The sequence below is a fragment of the Ambystoma mexicanum genome, chromosome 7q, assembly GCF_040938575.1.
Source record: "Ambystoma mexicanum isolate Mex_15411 chromosome 7q, UKY_AmexF1_1, whole genome shotgun sequence".
NCBI lineage: Eukaryota > Metazoa > Chordata > Amphibia > Caudata > Ambystomatidae > Ambystoma > Ambystoma mexicanum.
In genome coordinates, this window is record NC_090941.1 from 789961551 (window position 1) to 789985528 (window position 23978).

At 46.9% G+C, this 23978-nt stretch overlaps 1 protein-coding gene across 3 annotated transcripts in view; it reads right to left on the reverse strand.

The window, feature by feature from the left end:
• Window positions 1–23978, reverse strand: part of DYNC2H1 (dynein cytoplasmic 2 heavy chain 1) — a 3314293-nt gene that overhangs the window by 3186435 nt on the left and 103880 nt on the right. For all 3 annotated transcript variants that reach the window (XM_069639013.1, XM_069639012.1, XM_069639011.1), the window contains exon 6: window positions 20751–20983. In XM_069639013.1, coding sequence (XP_069495114.1) covers window positions 20751–20983 — 233 coding nt within the window. The remainder of the gene's footprint in view (window positions 1–20750; window positions 20984–23978) is intronic.

A 23978-nucleotide genomic window follows, 5' to 3' on the forward strand; every position in this document is an offset into this window, starting at 1 on the left:
GGAACTTGTTTTGGTTGCCCAGGCGGATGGCGGTAATTTTCTCCGCTACGGCAATGTCCCAGCATTTGACCCACCACACAGGGATTGCTGGGCCTTCCTGAAGTTTCCACAGCTTGGCGATTGAAATCTTGGCTGGGGTCAGTAGGTGTGTGCAGAGGTCCGCCATGTTGCCGGTCATCTTGAACTGTCCTTCTCCCGTGTCTCCCAGTAGGACAATCCCGGGGTCCCACGGTATTGATAGGCCTGTGATCTGTCGGATTTGCTCCAGGACCTCCCTCCAGAACTTCTCTGCCTTCGGGCATTCCCAGAGGAGGTGGAACAACGTTCCTGTGTCCGTGCAGCCCCTCCAACAGTGTGGCGGGATAGCAGGGTTGCATTTGTGAAGGATTTCTGGTGTCATGTACCACCTGCAACAGACCTTAATGGCTCCCTCTTTGTTCGTTACGCTTTTAGAGGTCTTGAGGGTTCTTCTCCAGATGCGCTCTCAGCTGGTCCCGTCTAGTTCTCAGCCTAGGTCTCTCTCACCACCGTGTTATGTAGGGTTCCTTAGAGTCAGGGTCTGCCCTGTCCAGCAGCCTGTACAGGGTGGAGATCTTCCCCCTGGGTGGGGTTGTCGTTAGCGTGAGCTCCAGTGCTGACAGTTCTCTGTGCCCATCTATTTTCATTGAGTCATGTGACAACCAATGGCGGAGCTGGGTGTAGTGAAACCTCTGTTTCCGGTACCTGGAATATTCTCTTGCAATCCTCGAAGGCGAGTAGAGAGTCTCCTTCGTAGAAGTCTGCTACGCGCTGCAGGCCGCCTGCCTTCCACTTAGAAAAAACATTCTGCCCTTGGCCTGGGGTGAAGTCCGGGTTCTCCCAGATCGGAGAGAGTGGACCCACCGTGCTCCTGCAACTCCACCTCCTTGCCACCTGTTTCCAGCTGCTTACCGTGTTCCTGGTGATTGAGATGGGCCCGGCGTTGGGCCATGTGATGTGTGGGAGGGATCCCAGTGGGTATTGGCTCCAGTCCTCCTCCAGCTTTAGCCAGCGGGGCTTGTTGATGCCAGGTTGCCACATGAATGCCGCCGAGAGCTGGGCGGCTAGGCAGTGCCTTTCGACCTCGGACTCCCAGACCTCCGGACCCGGGGCACCCAAGTAAGATTTTCCTGGATACTCGAGGCTTCTTGCCCCCCAAACACATTTTAGCATATTTGCTTGCAGTTTCTGTTTGGCTTGTTTGGGTATTGCTACGGGGAGGGCTTGGCACTGGTAGTGTAGTCTAGGGACCAAGTTCATCTTGAGTGCTGCGATTCTTCCGAGCCAGGATATTTCCTGATCTTGCCAGCGGGCCATATCCGACTGTAGGTCCTTCAGCAGGGGCGGGAGGTTTAGTTTGTAGGTGCGTTCTGCTAGCTTTGGTAGGCGGACGCCTAGGTAATTTAAGTGGGATCTGGCCCATGGGATTGGGAGGCAGGCCGCTATAGAGTCCAGCGTTGCTCTTGGATTGTTGATGCCCAGTGCTAAGGACTTCGTGAGGTCGATTGAGAACCTTGATTCTGACTTGAAGCTGCTTAGCACCTCCCATAGTGAAGTGAGGGATGTGCTTGGCTGCGCAAGTGTTAGCAGTACATCGTCGGCGTATAGGGCCGCTTTGTCGGTATTGTCCTTGAATTTGAGGCCCAGGATTGCCGGGTTCTACCGGATTCTGGAGGCGCACGGCTCCACTGACAGGGCCAAGACAAGAGGCGACATGGGGCAGCCTTGGCGTGTGCCTCTAGTGATTCCGATTCTTGGGGATCTGGCGCCGTTGATTCTCAGGTTTGAGGTGGGGTGCCGATAGTTAGCCATCGTCCGAGGTGTTGCGCCTGGGAATTAAACCCGTTTGGTCCGGGTGAATGAGGTCTGGGAGGAGCACGGCGAGCATGCGTGCCAGTAACTTCGAGAAGATTTTGGAGTCTACATTCAGTAGAGCAATTGGGCGGAATGACGCACAGAGTTCTAGGTTTGCTCCTGGTTTTGGAACCAAAACTGTGACCGATTCCTCCATGGAGGGGGTGGTGGAGCCAGTTTCGAGGAAGGAGTTGAAAAGTGAAGCTAGGTGGGGGCCCAGGATGTGGTTGTATTTCTTGTAAAATGGTGCAGGCAACCCATTTGGGCCAGGAGCCGTGTTTTTCATGGAGCGGATCACTTCAGACACCTCCTCCGAGGATATAGGGTCTTCCAGGGTCTCCATCTGTGGGTGGCGGGGTGGCCTTGGGATCGTGCTCAGGTAGGCGGCGTGTGCTGCCGCTTCCGAAGTGTTCCCCGACATTAACTTCCTATGGTGCACGGTCATGATGGTCATCTTTTCGGCCTCAGAGCAGCGTGGGGTCCCGCCTTGGTCCCGTAGGACTGCAATGTTGTTCCTAGTGTGTACTTTCTTGAGCTTATGTACGAGTAGGCGGTTGGCTTTGTTGCTGTTCAGGTAATAGTACTGCTTCGTTTATGTCAATGCTCAGGCTGTACGGTCTGCCAGGTGCATTTCCAGGGCTACTTTAGCTTTGCGTATCTCGTTCCACAACCTTGTTGATTGGCGTGGTTTGTGGTTTGCCTCTTTCTGTGCTACCTCCGTTTCCAGTTCTTCCGATTTTAGCTGATGCCGGCGCCTGTGGGCTGTTGAACAGTTCATGGCGACCCCTCGGATCACTGGCTTCATGGCATCCCACACCATAGCCTCTGTAGGCCCTTTTCCCACGTTCTCCGTGAAGTAGTTAGTGAGGGCTTCCGACAACTCCTGGCTGTCTGCAATGTCTGTGAGGAGATAGTCCTACAGCTTCCAGGCTCTGTGTCGCAGTGTTGGTAGGCCTTCCGTCTGGAGCTGCGCTATGACCTGGGGCGTGGTCGGAGATCACTCTCAGGCCGGTGTGTATGTGCACGAGGCTTGGGAACAGCGAGCTTGAGATGAGTAGAAAGTCTATCCTGGAGAGATCCCTGTGGACATGCGAAAAGAAAGTGTAGTCGCAAGTCTTGTCATTCGCCAACCTCTAGGCGTCGATTGTCTCTGTCTCTCTTAGGAATTCTGCGAACCCCAGTGCCTTCATGAAGTCTGTTCCAGTGGGCGGCAAGGTCTTGTCAATGTTTGGGTCCGGGGTGAGGTTGAAGTCCCCTCCGATCAGTAGTTTGCCTTCGGCAAAGGACGATATGACTGGGAGGGTCCTACGTAGGAAGCGCTCCTGGGCTTCATTTGGGCAGTAGATTGCTATGATGGTTATTGGGAGCTCTACCAGTAGGCCTTTAATCATTAGGAACCTGCCCTCGGGGTCCCGTTTGACCGTGACCTTTGTCAGTGCCGCTGATTGACTGAGCAGGACTGCCACCCCTCCCCTCTTCTGGCCAGAGGATGCGAAGTATCTTTTAGGGAACCTTTGGTATTTGACTCTGTATAAGAAACCCACCTCCTAGCTGCAGACGAACAAAGACTACATCCGCCTCTAGCTGGGTCAGGCGGTGTTCCACAGACTTCTGTTTCCTGGGGGAGTTGAGGCCCTGGACATTCAAGGTGATCATGGTCAGGTTCTTAATGGATGACCCCAATTCGGTGTGGGCGGTTTGTAGCTAGTGGGCACCATCATGCTCCGCTTATGGCTGGCCTGTGCGGGCGTTTGCCAGGTGAGCTGGGACCTGTGTTGGGGGTTTGTCCCCCGCTCGGTGGCCACCCCTCTATTCCCCCATTCAAACAAAACTTGGTCCACTGGGCCAGCCTTCGACCAACAGGGTTCCGGCTGGGCCAATGCAATCCTTTGAGGATGAGACCCTTAGGCCTCTATTCCGTGGTGGTGAAAGCTGTATGTGAGGTTGAAGAGGTGTTTCACTTAAAGGATTCGGTGCGTGTCCAGTGTTAGTGGCTGGCCTCTGGTTTTTGGCGATGCTTGTTGGTTCCGGGGGAACCTGGGTGTCAGTGTCGCCCCAGCCGTCGTTGCTTGGGCACTTGCCTTTGAGCGGGGGTCCCCTGATTCTTCGGCAGCATCTCTCCACCCGGGACCAGGACCGGTTAGAGTTCTGCCGGTCTTCTTGGTCTGAGGGCGCTTCGTCGTTGTTGGTTTCTCCCCCTGCTGCCGGGTTCAGTAGTTGTTTGGCCTCATGTAGTTTGCGTATGTGGCGGATGCTCCCATTCCAGGGGCAAATCAGGGCCGTGGGGAAGCCCCAATGGTATGCTACGCCCTTTTCCCTCAGCCATTCCGTCACTGGTTTCAGTGCTTTCCTTTTCAGGAGTGTGGTGGCGGCGAGATCTTGGTAAAGGGAGATTGAGGCGTCCCTGAACTGTATTCGCGGGGAGCTCCTAGCCTCCCGGATGATCTCCTCCTTGACCTTGAAGTAGTGTACTCTTGCCAGGACGACCGGCGAGGCCGAGGCCTTGGATTTAACTCTAGTTCTGTGGACCCTGTCGAGCACCAGGGGGGAGTCGTCCGGCAGGGTGAGTATGAAGCGGAAAAGATTGCTCACATAATGCTTGAGGCCCGCCTCTGGAATGGATGTGGGGATCCCTCTCAGGCGAATGTTGTTGCGGCAGGAGCGGTTCTCTGAGTCCTCCTGCTTGAGTTCAGAGTGCTTCGCAGCTGGCTTCAAGTGCACTCAGCCTGTCTGCCCCCTTCTCAATTTCATAGCTGTGCTCGCATAGGGTAGTTTTCGCCTCCATTGTTCTTGTCTCTAGTTCCCCCCACTCTCGTTTCGAGCGCTGTGATGGTGCTCTTTACCTCCTCAGTGCCCTTCTGAAATTCTTTGGTGAATGCTGCTAGGAGGTCCTGGAGGTCAGACTTTGTGACCGCCTGAGTCAGGCCTTCCCGGGGTGGTTCTGCGTGCATGCTCCCAGCGTTGGTTTCCCCTGGTTCTAGGCGGTCTCCCCTCCTGGATGTGTCTGTTGCAGGGGTGGATAGGAGAGTAGCTATGTCTGCCTGCTTTGCTGGTTTTTTCGACATGATGGGTGTAGGTCCGAGTCTCCGGCTGAGGTGTGATGTGCTGAGGTCGCAGCATAGAGATATGGGGCTGGTCCGGAAGTCTCGGGTTTAGGGATGAGGGGAGCTGCGACTGCTTTGGCTGTGCAGACTCTGGGTCACTCCAGCGTGAAGGGGGAAGCGGGGTGCGTGCGACCGCAGTAGTGGCTTCCCCACCAAGGATTTTATTTTCCTGTGGGCCCAGCTCCTGGTTTGACTATGGGGTGTGACCTGGTGTTCGCCAGAGATTAGCCGCTTTGAGGCTTGGGTGTAGCAGGTGGTGTCTGCCGTCTCTGAGGGTGCCTCTGGGGGTGCGCAAGAGCCTTGTGCCCGACTGCCTTTTGGCTGGCTTTTGGTCCAGTGATGGGTGTTGGTGCGAGGGGTCGGGCCCTCAGTGGTCTCTTGGCCAGGTGGTGTTGTGATTCAGCTCCTGGTCCTGTGGGGGGGGGGCCCCGGGAGAGTTGTTGACCGGGAGGTTCCGTGGCCTGGCTTCCGGGCCTGGCTGTGAGGGGCGGACAGGGGTTTTCTGGTGGTTGGATGCTCTGGGTTTTAGGGTGCTGGTGGTGGTCCCAACCTGAGAGTGTGAGGGTGCTTTGCTGCGGGGCAAATTGTTCCGGTTGGTGGCTTTGTTCTGGCGGTAACTCCTCACCCCCAGTGGTCTGTCGTGCAGCAGCCCAAGCCCCTGCTGAGATAGGGGGCTGTACTGAGGGATGGTTATTTATGGTGTGCAGTGCCCATCCATCTGTCTGCGCTGGCCATACTTTCCCACTAAGTGTTGCTCCACTGCCCCACAGTGAGAGGTTCCTCCTCCCGACCCGGGTATATGTTCTAGGTCTCAGGACAATGAGCGACCAGTTCTTATCCACTGTAGCAGGCTTGGACTGTGAGGTCCCTTGGAGCCACGTTGCTGCGTCTCACATATCTGTGTAACGTACACCGCTGGAGTTGGGGGTAGTATTTATTAGGGAGTGTCCCGTATAGTTCCTGATGGACTGCAAGGATCTGTGTGTCAGCTCACTGCGCTAGAGGGGTGGTGTACCTTGCTTTCGTTTCCCCGATTTGTGGGCTTGTATGCAGCTGCTTTAACAATAGTTTTGTTGTATGCCAGTTCTCTAGCACAGGTTTTGGGCTTAACAGAATTACTTTGGTAATGTGAGATTGTCTGCGGGCATTGCGTCTGGTGAGCGCCTAACCATAGGAGCCAATGAATCCCTCAAAATGGACTGCAGTCTCACACATAGCCCCGCATATGTTTTTCAACAGTGGGAAGCGATGGTTGCTGCAACCCGTGTAGTTGCCCAGAGTGCACACAGGTATTATACTGATCCCAGCGTGTGTGGCAGTCAAGGTCAATGTAGAAGGTTGTGGGCTATGGTGGATTTCACATGTTCAGGTGACAATTAGTGCCGGTTTGCTCACAGGGTTCGCTATAATCTTTGGCAGGCGAACATAGAGCTGGTTGTATGACCCTATGTCCCGCTCCGTAGCGTAGTGAACACAATAAAACAATGGGAGAATGTGGACACTAGTGTTTGTTCACTTGTGATATGGACAGTGGATCCAGGTAGATTTCAGGCATTCATGGCTCCATGGATTCCTCCGATGTCCGTGCAGTTCGATAATACGTAGTGCCTACCAGTCTCTCTGAATAGACTGTGCCCTCCCACGTATCACAGCACAACCTATTTCTCACAGGAGACTGATTCGATCGGGCATGAATGCTGGCCACCTGATAATTGGGCAAAGAATGTCTTTGTTCGCTATGTTTCCCAATGGAGTGTGTATGTTGTATGAAGTTATTATATTTAATGGTGTTCCAGGTGCCTTGTTGTTGCGGACGACAGTGCAGTGGGTATTAGTGGTATTCAGATACCGCTGGCAGTGGTTCTCACTGGGGAGACATACAAAAACCAACCAGATCTTCTGCCCAGGGGCCAGGGTACAGCCTGTGGTGCTCTATCTTCAATGGAGTGTGTCCCAGGTTCCCCCACACTGCATCCAATTCTCAAGCTTATGTTCTTCCAAACCGCACCTTCAGTCAGCACATACTGGTTCAGGGCAGCACTCACCATAAATCAATACGTGGTGCAATCCTCACGGCGTACTTAGCTCATCGAGTTGATTGATCCCAGTAAGGTCACCAGATACAGCCGTGGGGTGCGCGGTTCTGGGTCAACACTAACATCAGGCCTCCAGAATCCGGCCGCCGCAACGCTGCAGGTGGCTTCCCCAAGCCTCCACCCACGTTCGATCGCCCACCGCCGTAGCTGGCATCCACGACAGTCAATGGATACAGCCCGGGGGGTCAGCGTCAACCTCATAGGACTTAGAGGTTAAGGAGAGCAGCGGGTGCCCTCTGACCACACTGTCCAGGCCGTAGGCTCACACCCCAACCGCCGCACCACATCGAGCTCCAGTCTCTGGACTGGCGCTGGGGCCGATGAACAGGATTTTGTGTTCGCTGCCGCCTTCCCTCTGTATGGGCACCTGGGGATCTCCGGATCATCTGCTATCAAGCCTTGTGGGTTTACAGTAGGGAGCCGTATGGATATATTGCCAGCGTGGGTCAGATATTCAGCAATGCAGTTGCTCCACCGCCAGGTAGTTGGTGCTAACCGGTGTCAACTCAGGCTCCGCCCCTCTGCGGCCGCGCCGGGTTAGCAGGACAGCGGGCTCTCATAGTCACAGCATGGAGCTCCCTGTGGGGCTCAAGTTCTCACTCAGAACGCTGAGACTGGCGAACGAGTTTTCTTCGGGAAGACCAGTCCGATTTTCACCGAGATTGTCACAGGAGGTCTGTAAGCCACTAATGAGCAGATGCGCGGTGTGTGGGCATCTCGGGCGACCCTGATCAGGGTGTAGAACGGCTCAGGATTTCTGCCGCAGAGGAGCTCGGCTATCAGGTGGCCATCTTGTGTATGCAGTATTGATGTTTTATCGTCAGAAAGCGGTCGCCGCAATCACTTTCGGAAGCGAAGCCGGATTTAATATTAACAACTCCTTGTGGAATCAGCTAGGAGGACAGTTCTGGCAAAAGGTTTTAAGGTCGTCTAAAAACTTCAAAATCATTAGCTGCAATCCAATATGAATTGGGGCTACAATCCCTAAACTCCATAGTATTGTGGAAGTCATGCTGTCCGCTGAGAAAGATCCCGATGAAAGACACCACCCCTCCCATACGCGATTCTAAAAGAAACTACAGACAAAATCAATCAAGGTCTGCTAAAAGACTGGTCACGCAAATTACTTAAACAGCTAGCGCATGTCGTTGCGCTTTTACAGGTTAATCCATGCGCAGTAAAGAAAAAGGTGATGTCCTGTGACTGGATTAATACTATCAACCGCAGGGCGGAGCTGAAATCCACTCTTATACTTGATGCAGAATCTCGTGGAGTCAAGCAAGTCTGGGCTACTTACAAATATTTTGGTCAAGATATCATCGGGATCAGTTCCTTCGGCTGAGTTTGAACCAACTACCAAGTAAAGAGCTGCTTTTGTTAAAACACGACCTGAACACACTGAATAGTTGTTGTCGGTTTTGCAAGCTTGAAGTGGAATCATTGAAGCATCTGGTGGCCGAATGCTCGGAATTAAAATCAAAAAGAACTGTGGGATTAGGAAAATTTGCTTTACTAAATGGAAACATGGATTACTGGGGGTCGGTTGTACTGTCTGGTAATAATCAGATGTTGATATGTGCAGTCATCAACTACCTGGACAGCTTATTTCAACAAGAAGTTCGGACGAAAGAACGAACAGAAACTGATGAAAGTTGTGCGAGCTAAACTTTGTCCTTATGTAATCGTAAATCTTTATTCATGGTGGAAGAGATGTCTAGATTGATGATGAACAACGAATTGGGAATTATGTTGTCCCTGTTAAAAATTTTGTTAAAGGTTTGTAATAAAACCAACAATAAAAAATGTAAAAAATAAATAAATAAATAAATAAATAAAGAGTGGGAGAGAAAAGATCTCTCACTCCAGGATAAACAAGTCCTAAAGTCCAGCAAAAGAGCTGGGGGTCTCTAAGGTTGAAGGGAATTAGCACAGAAATGAGAATTCTCCCTCACAGAAGGCTGTAACCTTGGGCTACAGTTTCCAGTGCCCAAGCATCTGAAGTAATGCCTCGCCATTCGTTCAGATGCGGAGAAAGTCTGCCTCCCACCAGGGTTTTTTGAGTCAAGAGTGCCGCTGCTTGGGTTGGCTTAGCACCTCTCCCTCGTCCACCACGAGGGAATCTTCTCCGACCTCTTCGACCGGCTTGTCCTCTTCCAATTCCAATTGAGTAGAATCAAAAGGAATTATCCATCCAGGAAGATGCGTCAGGAGTAGCGGTATTGAGGCTGTACTTGGCGCTAAGAGATTTAGCTGCCACTTTCGAGGTCTGCAGCTTTTCCAAACTCTCATCCACCTTGCTGCCAAACAGCCTTGAGCCATCAAAGGGCATGTTGAGTAGCCAAGCTTGCACATCTGGTGCCAATCCGGACTTCCTCAACCACACAAATCTGCGTAACACTGTGCTAGCTGCCATGGATCTGCAGTATCCAGACCTGACTGGAGACATTCACCCATTGCCTCCTTACCATCCTTGATGATTGCCAGGAAGCCATCTCTTTCCTCCTCATCCGGGATGTGGTCAGCCGCCATAGCAACGCAGTCCCATAGGGTGAACGTAAACTTTGACAAAGCACAAGTTACATTTGTTGATTTTAATGCCATACTGCCAGCTGTAAAAACCTTGTTCGCCCAGGCATCCACCATCATATCATCCTTATCAGGAGGGATGGATCCGTATGCTGAATGCTTGGTAGATATAGCAGCCTGCACCACCAAACTGTCTAGTGTTTGGTGTTTAGTTAGATACTCTGGGTCACTGCTGGATGGTGTATATTTTTTGGCAAAATGTGTATTTACTGCAGCCTCAGTTTCTGGTGTCTCCCAATTTGCAGAGACCCTTTTCTGTAATGCAGTGTTGAAAGGTGAAATTGGATCTTTCTGGGGACCCTGGTCCAAAATGCCTGTCATATCATCTTGTTCAAAAGAAGGAGTTGGCTAGCTCCAGCCTAAAAACTCTATATCCTTACTCATTAGTTTTCTATATGAGGAGTCAGCATGTTCAGTTGGATCTGGTTTGCCAAACTAACTCGGGAGAGGCATCTAACCCACTGGCTGACTGAAGGTTGTCATACAAGTCCCTTAATCTGGACTCATCAGAGATTAGCTCTTCTGGCACATTACGGGTGCTGAATTGTAGCCCAAAAAGTGGTGCGTTATCAGAAGGATTATCTTCCTCATAGATGGCAGATAAAGACTTTAAAAAGTATTTTTTGATTTAAAAAGGTTTGAAAATCTTTTCCTGTGCCACCACTGGGTTCGATAGTTTTGAAGTAATCGTCGACAATGACCTTGAAGTCAGGATCGCCTTATTCAGTGTCGACTTCAATACCGGAGTCGACGGCTCAGACACTGACAGAGTCAGCGAAGGCCTTGACGTAGTCGACTTCTTATGCTTCTTCGACGGAACCCTCGATGGGCTAAGTTCCTGTCTCGATGCAGCGCCGGCTTATGGCTCGGTTTCGAAGATTTTGTCTTCGACTTCCCTTTGTTGCCTTTTTGCAGATCGGCCTGGGCATGGGCTTTCTGCTTGTCCTTCGAGGGGGTCGAGGCCGCATTCTCGAAGATCTTAAGCATCTCAGTATGAAACGCATGCCACTTTGCAGGGGAGTGCGATTTCGTTGGACACGTGATTACCTCAGCCGAGGAATCACTGGAGGTCGAAGACAACCTATGACGCCGTTTCTTGGCCTTCTTCGAAGACGAAGAATGGCGTGATCGACTTCTCAATGAAGACCGTTTTGAGTTTTTATGTCGCAACGAATCCCTTGACTCAGTCTCTAACTCTTCGAAAGAGACTTTGAAGGTAACCTCCCCACAGTCAATTTACCTTTACACTCCCGGAGAGCTTTTTCGGTCATCGCCTGACAGGAGCCGCAGTCGGAGATACGATGCCCGGAATCAAGGCACCAGAGACATACGCGGTGGGGGTCAGTGATCGACATCTTCGATCCAGTCTTGGCACTTCTTGAAGCCCGACTTGGGCGTTGATGGTGCAGACAAAGACATTTTCTAAATGAAAATAACTTGTGATTTCACAGAAGAACCGAAGCGTGCCGTAATTCTCTCGAAGCGCTAGCTCGGAAAAACAGAACTGAAGCCAACGGGCGCTGTGTGCGCTCCTTATACTGATGACGACGTTGACAGTCAAACGGAGGACCTTGAGGGACATCGACAAGATGGCACATATCGCCCCGTTGAAAAAAATTCTGAAGCAGCTGAAGCTGTGGGAGGACACAATACATTCGAAAGGGGTGCCTCAGGCGCACACCTCAAACTGGGGCGACCCAATACCATCTAGATTATATAAGGTATAAAGGGATGTAATGGCAGGGGGAATTTAGGAGAAGTCCCTCTGGCCACCAAAAAGAGATCCAGGAACCAAAAAAGACAGTTGGGCAAGCAAAACATTGAGGGCCCAAAATGGGAATTCTGGCTAAGCAGGGATGTTAACTTACAGCTGTAAAAAAAAAGTTATCTTTTTATATATAGAGGCGAAACGTGATTCCATGCTTAGATCCCGCTGTTTAAAGCATCCATTTTTAAATATATTTGTGTGTGTTCTTTTCCATCTTTAACGTATTGTCAGGTCCCTGGGTAAATTACATGCACATTAGATCACTTTCCCTTTCCTGTATCTTATTTATAATTGGTGGTTAATCATTTACAGTTAGTTGTTCTTTACAATCTTTTGTACAATCTCTCTGTAAGGTTTCCTGTGAGTTTTGTTAGGGCCTTGACAAAGGTATTCAGAGTGCTGGTGGGCTCCCTAACCAAGATGGAACAATTGTACAGGATTTGTGATTGGAGGATGGAAAGACAAAGGACAAGGCAGAACATTCTAAACTGCCTCTTGTTAGGCAAGATTGTATGCAGTACCCTTTGGTATAAGTCTGAACTACACAGGTTGGTAGTGTGGTCGAGCAGACAGGATGATCTCAAGAGGGGTCAATGTGAGCAGTAATGTTGTGACAGAGTTGCACAATACAGTTATCCACATTAACACTTACACTCACGATTTCTTAAGAAAACAATTATTGATTTATTTCACAGTCAGTTATATAAGCCTTCTTTAGAAAGCGAGCAACACATGTAACACTTTAATATACTTCAAAAACACTCATTATAAGTCAGGCGGAATGGGTTAACAGGTCCCGCTAATGGGTGCGGACCCGTTAACACCATTCCGCCTGATTACGAGGTCCCCTCGCGGGACCCGGTAACAACGCCTGGTGTTACCTCGTAAATCGGCCCGTTGTTAGCTCCCTCTCCCATTGAGCCCTATGGGGGCTCAGATGGGAAAGGGGAAGAAGGTCCGGGCCCGGGTTCCCAGAGGGAGGAATTACCGGGCCTTCCGAACTCGGAATGGCCCGGTAATTCTCCATTCTGGGAACCCAGTAAAGGAGCCCGGTTTGGCGGCAGCCATGGAGCTAATAGCTCCATGGCTGCCGCCAAACTCGTAATGAGGCCCTCTGATTCTGTAAATGATTGATACCCTTTGGGGATGGCACACATACACTTCCTACACTCTCAGGTGACAAATAGCTAGGACACATTGGACATTGATTTATCACTGGTACATTTAGAGTACTATGGAGTTTGTGCAAAAGAGAGAATAGAGGAATAAAACAAAGGTTAACAAATAATTCAGAAACGGGTAAGTACATTTAGAAACCTTCCAATGCAGAGTAAATTACCCCTTTCCTCGGGAAAGAATACATAGAGTCAGAGCTAAGAAGAGTCACTCAGGGAGCCAGGACAGACAATGTTAATTGCACAATGTCAAGGGGGACTTAAGATCTTCTTTGCAGGTAAGTAGAAAGTCTTACACAATGTTTGTAGAAATGTTTGTAGAAAAGGAGAACACTTGAAGGGCCACAGGTTGGGAGGCATGTGAGGGGCAAAGCTTTAGAAACTCTGCAAGGTAGCCAAGACAGGTCTCAACTGAGAGCAAGCAAGGCTACACAACCAGAGATAAATTATCTTAGACTGTACAGTACCTCTGGTTAGAAGAAATGGTTCCAGCTGGCTTCTGTTCCTGATCAGCCAGACAGCCAGCCGGCGAATCACCTTTGGGTGCATTGCTGTAACCAAGGAGACTAAGCACAGGGAGTTTCGGGCACCTCCCTCACTTCCTGCCCCTGCCAGACATACTGGAGCCAGAGGCAGGCTTCACTTGTGAATCCCACCAAAGACAAAACAAACAGAGACCAAACCTGGTTTGGCGTGCAGAGTAAAACTCAAGAAGGACCTTTCCAACAGAAAATGGCGAAAAAAACAAGACCGGGTTCATTTTGACGAAATGGGCACCCATGGGTGTCCTACCGTGGCTGCGAACGCAGCTCGCGGTAAAAACACACAATGGTAGTAAAAAGTAAACCACTGCCACCACCCATCGATTGTAGAAAGGGTAAAATAAAAATGTTACATGAGAAAATAGACAAAGGGGATACTAAGTAATCCCTCCAGCACCCTATTGTAAGATAGTTAATGTTAAGGTATTTGTATAGCGCACCGTCCCCAACGGAGTTGGTCTCCAGGCGCTCCGGCGGATCTGTAAACAGAAGATGGATGGGGTGGGTTAGTGGGTGAAGAGGGTGTAGGAAAGGGAGAGATGGTGTAATGTTGGCAGCTTCAGTTCGGTTTTCACTGTGTGCTGAGCTTGGGTGTGCAAGTATGATCGAAGCGGGTTCTTGCGTGCTGTTGTTGCGATCTGTGTTTGTTATTTGTTGTTGCAGTGTGGTGAAGTCTGTGCAGTTTGCTGTGAGAGGTGGTTGTGTGGGTTTTGTGTGCATTAAGTAAGCAGAAATTAGAGGTTTTGGTTAGTGGGTTTAGTTTAGTTTATGTATCAGGTAGTCGTATTGGGTTGGTATATTCGCTCTCTAGGTTTACTTGATTATCTAGTTTTAATGGTGATACTGTGGCTGGATGGGCAGATTAATTGGCATAGTACCCCTGGTTTGGTGAGCATTGTCCTTAGATCGATAGTGGTGTTTTATTATCATTAACCAGCTTCTTTCTATCTATTTACTGTCGGTAGTCCATTGGGTGGTATAAATTCTCTTCCCTTTCCTGACTGTCTAGTATCAGGACTAGAGGATGAGGTTGGCCTCCAGCTAAGTTATTGAGCTTGGTACACCCAGGGGGCGGGCATAATCTTGCTTGGGTAGTGGAAATATATTATCTATCCCCGTTCTTTCCTATATATTACGGTTTATGGTCCATTGCTGCCTGTGCCCTCAAGAGTTGCCAGGTGCCATTGTTGGGTAATACCTTGCTCTCCCTTCCAATTGATCTATGGGTCTTCTTGTTATGATTGGTGAGGTTTGTTTTTAATATATAAGTGGATATGTTACATGTTTGTATATCCTTATTTTAATAAAGGGATGATGATTAGTGGCCTAGTTCCTCTGTGTATGTCCTTATGGCATTCTTTCTGGTTATGGGGTGAAGAGCCATGATTTGAGGAGTTTCCTGAACTGTAGGTGATCTCTTGTGTTCCGTATGTTCTTTGGTAGTTCGTTCCAAGTTTTTGGGGCGAGGTGAGAAAAAGAGGATCCTCCGAGTTTTCTCTTGTTATATGATTTGGGTTCCAAACGGATGTCGATGCTGGATCCGAGTAGCCTTGCAGTGTGATGTACGTTTAGTTTTCTTCTGATAAACTCTGCACCTTGGTCGTGGATTGCTCTGTGGTTTATGCACATTGATTTAAACTTGATCCGTTGTTTGATGGGTAGCCAGTGTAACGTTTTCAGCGCTGGTGTGATGTGTTCTCTTCGAGGTAGTTTAAGGAGCAGTCTGGCCGCTGCATTTTGTATGCGTTGGAGTTTATTTAGGAGTCGTTCTGGGAGGCCTAGATATGGGCTGTTGGCGTAGTCTAGTCTGGACATGATGAGGGTGATGACGGCAGTTGTTTTATTGGTGAATAAGAGGAATGGTAGGATCCTTTTAACCGATCGCAGGAGAAAAAAGGATTTCTTGATTAGGGCATTTACTTGTGGTTCTAGATGGAGTTCGTTGTCCTTCAGGACTCCCAGGTTTTTTTTACAGTTGATGATGGGGCTGGGGTTTCACCAAGTTCAGTTGGGAGGTTGTCTTTTCCACTTTTTGTGATGATCATTATTTCTGTTCTGCCTGGGTTGAGTTTGACGTTGTTTAAGTTCATCCAGTTGTATATTTCATGAAGGCAGTTCTTTAGTGTTGGGTTGTCTTCTTGTAAGTCTTGTATTTTGTAGATTATTTGTGTGTCGTCAGCGTAGTTGTAGCAGGTGAGGCCATGTCTTTTGATGATTTTAATTAGCTGTGACAGGTAGGTGTTGAATAGAAGTGGTGAGAAGGATGATCCTTGTGGGACTTCGCATGATGATTCTCGAGGGCTTGATTTGTAGGGTTTCATCCATATTGTTTCTGTTCTAATCGTTAGGAAGGATCTGACCCAAATTAAAGCGTTGTCAGTGATTCCGAATTCTTCCAGTCTCGTGATGAGGATGTCGTGGTTAACTGTGTCAAAAGCTGCAGAGAGGATTAGAAGTATCAGAGCGGTGCCGTTGTTTGAGTATGTGTTCGCCTTTAGAGCATCCCAGATTGAAATAAGTGCTGTGTGCTGGGTCTAGAAAGTTACAAAATGCAAGTAAAGTCAACTTCACTTCACTGCTCTTGGACACAGTAGTTCATCCAAGAGCAGGTATTTAAACCTTTGGGAAATCTAAGATGTACCTGTGCCACTGCACTGATGGTGCTGTGTGACAATACAAAGATGATGCCTGTGGAGTTTGTCAGACTCAAGTCAAAAAAGAAACACAGAAAATGAATCACATAAAAATGTCATGAGAGATAAAAAGCCCTAAAGTCCAGCAAAAGAGCTGGGGGTATCTAAGGTATAAGGGAATTAGAACATTTCTGAGAATTCTCCCCAACACCTTTCATTTCAGCTATCTTGTGAGCAGGTCATGTTTTAATTTAGTTCCGGAGTTTTAGGTTTCCTGAGAAGCAATATTTCAGCAGGAAGAAGTCAAGGTTTTTATGAAGACAACTTATAAAAAAAGAAAATTCAAAGAAAGAAACCTTGATGAAAAGCTAAGTTGCATTTTTGCTGTTTAATGTGATAGTTCTCTTGAGCAGCTTTTAGTATTCTTTTAGGGGCCAAGAGTGAGACAGGTATTTGGGTTAGTTATTTAGGGATTAGCTGGTTGACCTTTTGTGCGCGCGTTTTGTGAGATGAGTGGATCTGTACAGGCTGACGGCTTTCAGCTTTCGCCACGTTTGGAGACCGGAAGAGAACTGACGTAGCATTGCGATCGGAAGAGGGTGTTGGAGTTGATTTATCCAGGCAGTTTTGCAATTAGAGGCAGCGCGACTCCAGAGGTGAGATTTAAGCCTTTCCGTCAGGGATCCCTGCTGCCTTTATCCAAGGTGAGCGGAGCGCGTTCCTTTTCGGTGCGGTGCATGGTTTTCACCTTTCTGCTCGTTTTTATTGCACGGATAGCGCCGAGACTTGGCGGTGAGATAAGTACTATCGTAAAAGTTCTGTTTATCTTTTCCTTATTTTTTATGTACTCCTGTGGGTACTACACATTAAATTCAAGATTGAAAAAGTTATTGTTGTTGAACAAACTCATGGACATAAACTGAGTAAGCACATGAGACTCAATTGCTGTGAATCCTTCCCATGGACAATAACTGAGCACAGCTCCTGACTGAGACAAAACAAGCGTTCTACTCTACCAGAAATAGAAAGAGAGCACTTCAAATACAACAGGCAATTGGAGTTTAGGTTGTTCTAGTTCTCTAGTTTAGAAATTTATGAAAGAAAAAACTGGAACACCTGGGAACAATATTAAAGAGAAGTTTAAAAGGAAAAGTAATCCCCATAGGGTATCAAGTATTTCACAGACTGCATTTTGGAATAGTTAATTAGTTCCTCAGTGATGGTGCATCTGGTTCAAGAAAAGACTGTAATCCTCTAAGCAGTTGCAGAGGAATATTCAGGTATTTGATCCACATAATTTGTTAATTTCTCACCCATGCAGTTACCAGGATGAGTTGGGATATCCAGTGTCCGAGTTTGCTATTTTATCCACTTCCCCTTTCCCCGAGGGGTAACCCAAACTCAACTGGTGAATTAGATAGGTGAGAGCGCTACATTTAGATGGGTCTGTGCGGTTCTGCTGCTCCCGAGATGTTTCAGAGATTGGACATGACATTTATTGAGGTGTATGTTTTATGAATGGAATGTCAGAAATAAACTCGTTTGCTCTATTGAGGTTGTGCATTTTTGGGAAAGAAAGTCATTTTCTGCTCCTGTTAGAGCAAAATTTAATTTTTGAGGGAGATGGGGGTTCTGCAGTCTTATTTTATGGTACACCTATTTTTGCCCCCTTCTTTAGGCCAACATACCTGTGTAGTAGCCCACTAGTGGTTATGTTTTTTTATACTATATTTTCTTTTTTTCTTTTTATCGTAGCCTCAGTAATTTTATTTTAAAGGGAATTTGTTCAGGGAAACTACTAGATATTTATTCTTATATACACAAGGAGGAAGGTAAATACTTATTTAGACTAACCAACACACAGCGTAATTATCAACAATGCTTTTCACAGGTGACTGCTTCGTTAGTAGTCGCTCGAGTTTACAATTGTTACTGAAAATGATACTAATGACAGTTCTACCGTTTAATGGTGGTGGCGTGGACCAGCATTGTTACAAAGAATTGATAGGTTAACTCATTTACTAGAGTCACAGACAGTCTGTAAGAAGGACAAGGGGGTGGGCTATTCAACACTTTAGCAGTAATTCACTTTTCAAGGGTTCTAATGCTTTGGCAGTCCAATCCCCAACTATCCAAGACTTGATCAAAGTCAGTGTAGGAGTGAAACAAAAGTCTTATGCAGCAGCAGAAAAGGCAACGTTTCTCAGGATACTTTAGTCACTAAAATAAAAATGCTTAGCAATAAACATGTTATAGGGGCTCTGCAATGTGCTCCCCAATAGAGCACAAACTGTTAAGCCTGGGCCAGACACTGAAAGCTGGCATTCCCCACAAATGTAATAAAATAACCAAATAAAAGACACTAATGGACACACCGCAGTAGGGAATGAGACCAGGACCAATTGCAGGTGAAGTAAAAGACAAGTCTTTATATAAAGTAAAATGGGGCATGCAGAGAACTCTGCTTACTCCGAGAGCGCTCTGCCCAAACATCAGAAAATACACATTATATTACAGGAACACGTCATCTATGACATGTGCTATGGGGATGCATAATGTTGTGGTCATTGGACGAAGGGGACAGGACTGTATCCAAACTGTAGGGGTGGTGCTCCCGGATTGGCTGGTATTGAGATGGTTGCTTCGCGGAGCACGTGGGTCAGCTGGGCTCATCTGGGAGGGGTGATGATGTAGACTATCTGACATTTGCCCTTATGGCCACACATGCTTTGAAAATTATTTATACGTTTTGACATATAAGAATTATATTACTAGACGTTTGGCCTGGACAATAAAAGTGAGAATACATGGGTCCAGGTGCCTAATCTATTCACAACATTTCATTGACACATTCATCAAGTGTTCCTTTAGATCTCAAGAGAGAATGGTTTATTGTTTGTTAGTACTAAATGAATATATGGCCACACACAGGGTTAGTGCTGGGGGGTGGACTGGGGTAGCACACAGATGAGGGGCATGTAACTGTCACATCAAAAAGGCTTTGGGGTGAGGGGGCTTGTAGTCTATATTTCTTTGAACGGGGTCTGTGGGTGCAAGGCAGGTTTGTGGAGACAAGTGTTTTTTTCCAGGACCAGGCTCCATCCGGCCGGTCATTCACAAGGCAGTGATGTAAAAGGGAAGGCGAGAGATACAGTGTTTCATTTGATACTTCTCAGGCTTCTGTGAGAACAGGACAGTCGCGGAGACGGCAGAGGGGAGGCAGTGGGGGGTTGGCTTGCTGACTGTGCGCAAACACTGAAGGGGAGAGATGCAGGCTGGCTTCTAATGTTTGAGTGTGGCCTAATATAAAATGGAGTCGATGACTAAACTAAATGGTTAAAACCCAGGGAATCGTCCTGGACCAACATCTTAGCATGAAGGCGCAAGTAAGTAGCCTGGTGTCATCGTCAGCATAACATAAAAAAATAGCTTACCCAAATCCAGCCATTCTTGCTAGAGCCATTATTGGGTCCAAGATAGACTATTGTAGTAGTCCTCTTGTGTCAAAAAATAGGGCTCCTGGTGTGGAACCTATTCTACCCAGGAGGGTTAACTAGGAAAACAAAAGATACAAATGAATAGGTCCAAGGATGCTAGGCTCAGAACAACACCTCCACATGTATTATCAAACGCTTTGCAGTCAGGCCCAGTCAGGCCCCTGCAGTCTCATCTGTGACTCAGCAGCCTGAGGAGCTCCAGCTCGTACTTTTTTGCAGACAGGCTGCCCATGCTGCAACCCTCACAGCGGTGCAAGCCGTGTCTGTTTCCCACTGATACCACCCTGGATCAGCATTTTTCGACCTCCAGCGAGAGGATCATACAGAGACCAGCCCATGCGGCTAGCAGATCTCAAATTTAGCGCCTGTGAAATCTATTAACCCATAGCACAGACGTCAATCTACACAGAACTCCGTCCTGATGAAGGCCGTGTTAAAGATGAGGCACACCTAGCCCACCTAGAAACGGCTGAAACACCTGGTGTAGACGCACTACTCCCCCAAAACTACAGCACATTAATGCTGTTTACGCAAGAAAAATAATTTTGTGTACCCACCATTGTTCTATGTGTTTTCCACAAATGTTGACTTGAATATGTACACTAATATGTGAATTTCTTGGCAAATCCTAATAGGAGTCGGGTTTGTTGCACACACACAATTTGGAGATTGCCCCAAAAAATGTTTTTTTGGCACTGTGTGTTGTAAATATCTTTCTGTTTTTTTGTCTGATTGTTCTGTTTTAGCAAACCATTTTGATGTCTTAATTTCTCTAAATGTTGGATTTATGTCTTTTTGCACATAACTCTAATATAAAAAAAATGAGATTTATCTCTACAACATACTATTGAAGAGGGATTCCTTCCTTAGCTCTGCAGTCTTCTTGTGGGCATTAAAAAGTCTGAGTATTCTAGACTCCAGGTCATACAAAACAGTGCAGTAAGAGCAATTGCAGGGCTCAGAAAGAGTGATCATGTAACCAAAACAAGAAGCAACTTACACTGGTTAACCATTGAAGAAAGGATTAAGTTCTGTCTTTTAGTTATGGTTCACAAAAGCCTCACATGTACTGGGCCCTCGTATTTGTGTGAGGCTTAGGCTGTAAAGACTAACACGAGAATGCTCAGATCAAATAATACACAACAGTTAAGAGCCCAGATGTTTGCTCACTCAAGTGAAAAAAGGTGCCTTCTATGCAGCAGCTCCTATGGCCTGGAATGCCCTCCCTGAAGAGCTCAGAAAAACCAGCCTGACTGAAAACTTCAAGAATAAATTGAAGACTTTCCTCTTCAAGTAACTGAAGAATTACCTTCGTTTTTGTAATGGCATCTCCCCCAGTTACCCTCTCTGTTGTGTGTTTGTATGTGTCGCTTGTGCCCATAAGCCTTTCGAAGTAGATGCCAGTGTTATTCCCATTTGCAACTACAAAAACAAGATCTGATTTTCTAGTGGTAAAACAAACTGTCTTGATAAATACCTCCTCCAGACGTTTGCCAAGTCTATCCAGAGATTCTGGGAAATACTTCTCATTTTTCCATTGATGAGGTGTATAGCGTTGCCACAGCTGCCCAGTTAGATAACCGCAGGATTCTACCCACTGCTCGCAAATTGTGATACCGGCCTTCAGGTTCTCCTTGACCACGTGGAAGGAATCCTTCCACAGATTCATAGTTCCAAGACTTTTCTGAATGCACCTCCCAAGGGAGCTACCTAAAATTGAAAAGAAAAAAAAACCCAAAAGATTATGCTTTACTAATTAAAAAAAACAATGTTAATCTCTCAAAAGACATACATTTATTTGTATTCATTTTTGCATTTATTTCAGAGCACACAACCCATAGGCATCTAAGCGCTAGATACAAAAAGTGCAGTGTATACTTTAAAATTGCAGAAAACACGCTTAAGAGTTACAAGTTGAGTACACAGAATGGTGAAGCCTCGCCTCATGGTACGGGGGGGCTACATTAGGTGTGCAAGTATGCATAGAAGATATACTAGAGGACATTTATTACATTTTTTTACATTTCTCTATGCTGGGTCCCTAATACCACAAAGGTACATGAAACAACAGGCAGACATGGGGGAATCAGTGGGTGCTAGTTCTGATAAGTGGCACGATGCAGAAGTCAGGGCATATAGTCATAAGATTTATCATGTTCTAAACAAAGGTACAGGTTTGGAGGTTACGAGTTGCAAACGTTATGGATCTAGCATATCAGTCAATCTGAAAATGTCAAGAACATAAATACGGCATTGTCATCGTTACAGTTACAAGAATCTTCAGTTGCACAGTTGTCACACGGTTATAAGATACATGGCTCGAAAGCAGGTATCATGAACAAAACTGAAAGATTAGCCTCTGCAGTGTAGATGCTAAAAACATACCACGCTCCTACGATAGGGTTTAGAGCACGGTGGGAGTGCAGTGACAGTAAGCAAAATATAGGGAACAGTAGTGTAGGGTGTCACATGGCGCATGCTGGAAAAGCCGCACCGAGAAGGACTGGGAGCTTCGTCGGCAGTGTCAGCCAGTGGAAACGAGAATCGGTAAAGGTATGGTGTTACGGGCAAGGTAACAGTAGCAGAATCTGCATTTCGGGTTCAATGAAATATAGTTAAAGAGAAGTGACCCCCAGGCAACCCAAGGTTAGGAAGCAGGGAAGTCAGGTGATTCTAGATACGCCAGTGAGATTGTTTGGGTGGGCAAATGTGGAGACAAGGATTAGTAATTGTTAGGCAAGATTGTATGCAGTACCCTTTGGGAGACTGCACCAGCCTTGACCTCTTGGCAATAGTTAACCCAACCTTTGGTATAAGCATGTACTACACACGTTGGTAGAGTGACTGAACAGCCAGGCCTATCTCAAGAGGTGTCAATGTGAGCTGTAGGTTTACTACATAGAGATTCACATTGACAAGTATCCAAAGAAAACACTTGTACTCATGGTTTGTTGATTAAACAATTATTAATTTAGTTAACAGTCCGCTGAATAAGCCTTCTTTAGAAGGGAGCAATATATAAGTAACACAAAAATATACTTCAAAATCACACTCACTTTCTTTAATTCAGTAAATACCCATTTGGGATGGCACACATTCTTCCTACACACTGAGGTGACTTAATTCACTAGAAGACCAGAAAGGAGCAGGAAAACTCTATACCCTGGACCAGAGTATTATTGTACCACAGAAATCCGGAAAAGATGTCCAGAGATCAAAACTGTGTTGCTTACAAAATGTATCAATTTTTATTTAATCATGATACGAAAATTTACAAAATAGTCAATTTATGACACAGTACTTCAAAGACCATATTATTACATAGCACAACAACATGGGAAAACATAACACATGGCTAAAAATAGTCCTTCATCAACACCATTCATAGTGCAGTATTCAAACCATACAACATTCAAAGTGACATTCATCCAGACAACAATAGCTAAAAATGACAAAATTGATTCACAATCGGGAGAGAGTAAAATCCCCACATCCCGTCTGATTATTTTGATATTCTAGAAATTGAGAAACATACAATAGAAACGGTGAAAACAATCTATCATAAGGGTGGATCTAAAAGTAAAACTGTTGTGTAGATCACATCCCTGGAAGAAAAAGCTCAACCGGTTTTGACGTAGTAAGTCTATTGCACAACGTCTTCATCAGGAGATATGGAGCGAAAAACTCACATAATGAGCCAATCACAGAAATGATGGATGCAAAAAGTCTTTATACTGGAATGTATACCCACAAAAGTCTGCAACTATTAAAGAGCTGCCAGTACAAGAGAACTGTCCTTGGAGGTGCCCAACATTAGTAAATCTGATGGGATGGCCTCCTGGGTGTTAAAAACAGTCAGAGGGATCGTATCAGCAGGAAATTGCCGGGCTGATTGATGGTTAGTGCGTGGGCTGAAAAGAAGGGCCGCTGTAAAGAAATCAAGCAGCCCACTCGCGAGGCACAGTGCATTACCGTACTGCGGTGTGGAACAGAGGTCGATCTACTGACTTAATTCACTAGGACACTGTGGACATTAATATATCACTGGTACATTTAGAGCAATACTGAGGTTAGTGTAAAAAGGAGAAGATGAGGGAATAAAACAATGGTTAACAAATATCCTTAAGCCGGTAAGTACTTTTTGAACCGTCCAATGCAAAGTAAATTAACCCTTTCCTAGGGGAAAGGCAAAGCACAAAGTCAGAGGTAAGAAGAGTCTTTTCAGGGAGCCAGGACAGCCAATATTAGTTGAGCAAAGGTCTAGGTGAGCTGAAGCACTTCTTGCAGGTAGGTAAAAAGTCTTTGTTTTAGGTGTTTTTGTATAAAATGATATCACTGTAGGGCCACACACTGGGATGCTTGTGAGGAGCAAAACTGCAAGCAACTCTGCAACAGCAGGCAAGACAAGGTTCAACTGAGAACTAGCAAGGCTACAAAACAAAAAGGTAAGTCCCCTCAGTTTTACAGTGCCTTTGGTTATACTAAAGTGGTGCCAGCAGGCTTCTGTTCCTGTGTAGGTAAGCATATCCTGTTGTTCCTGGGCCTCAGTCGTGGGGACAAGAGGGAGGACGTCTGGGGACTCCTGCACTACAAACTGAAGGTCGGCAGCAGCAATGGGCAAACTTCAGATCATCGACACTTCACGGTTTCAGCTTCTCACCCTCTCAAATAGCACCACTGCAGTTCTCGGATACCTTAATGGACT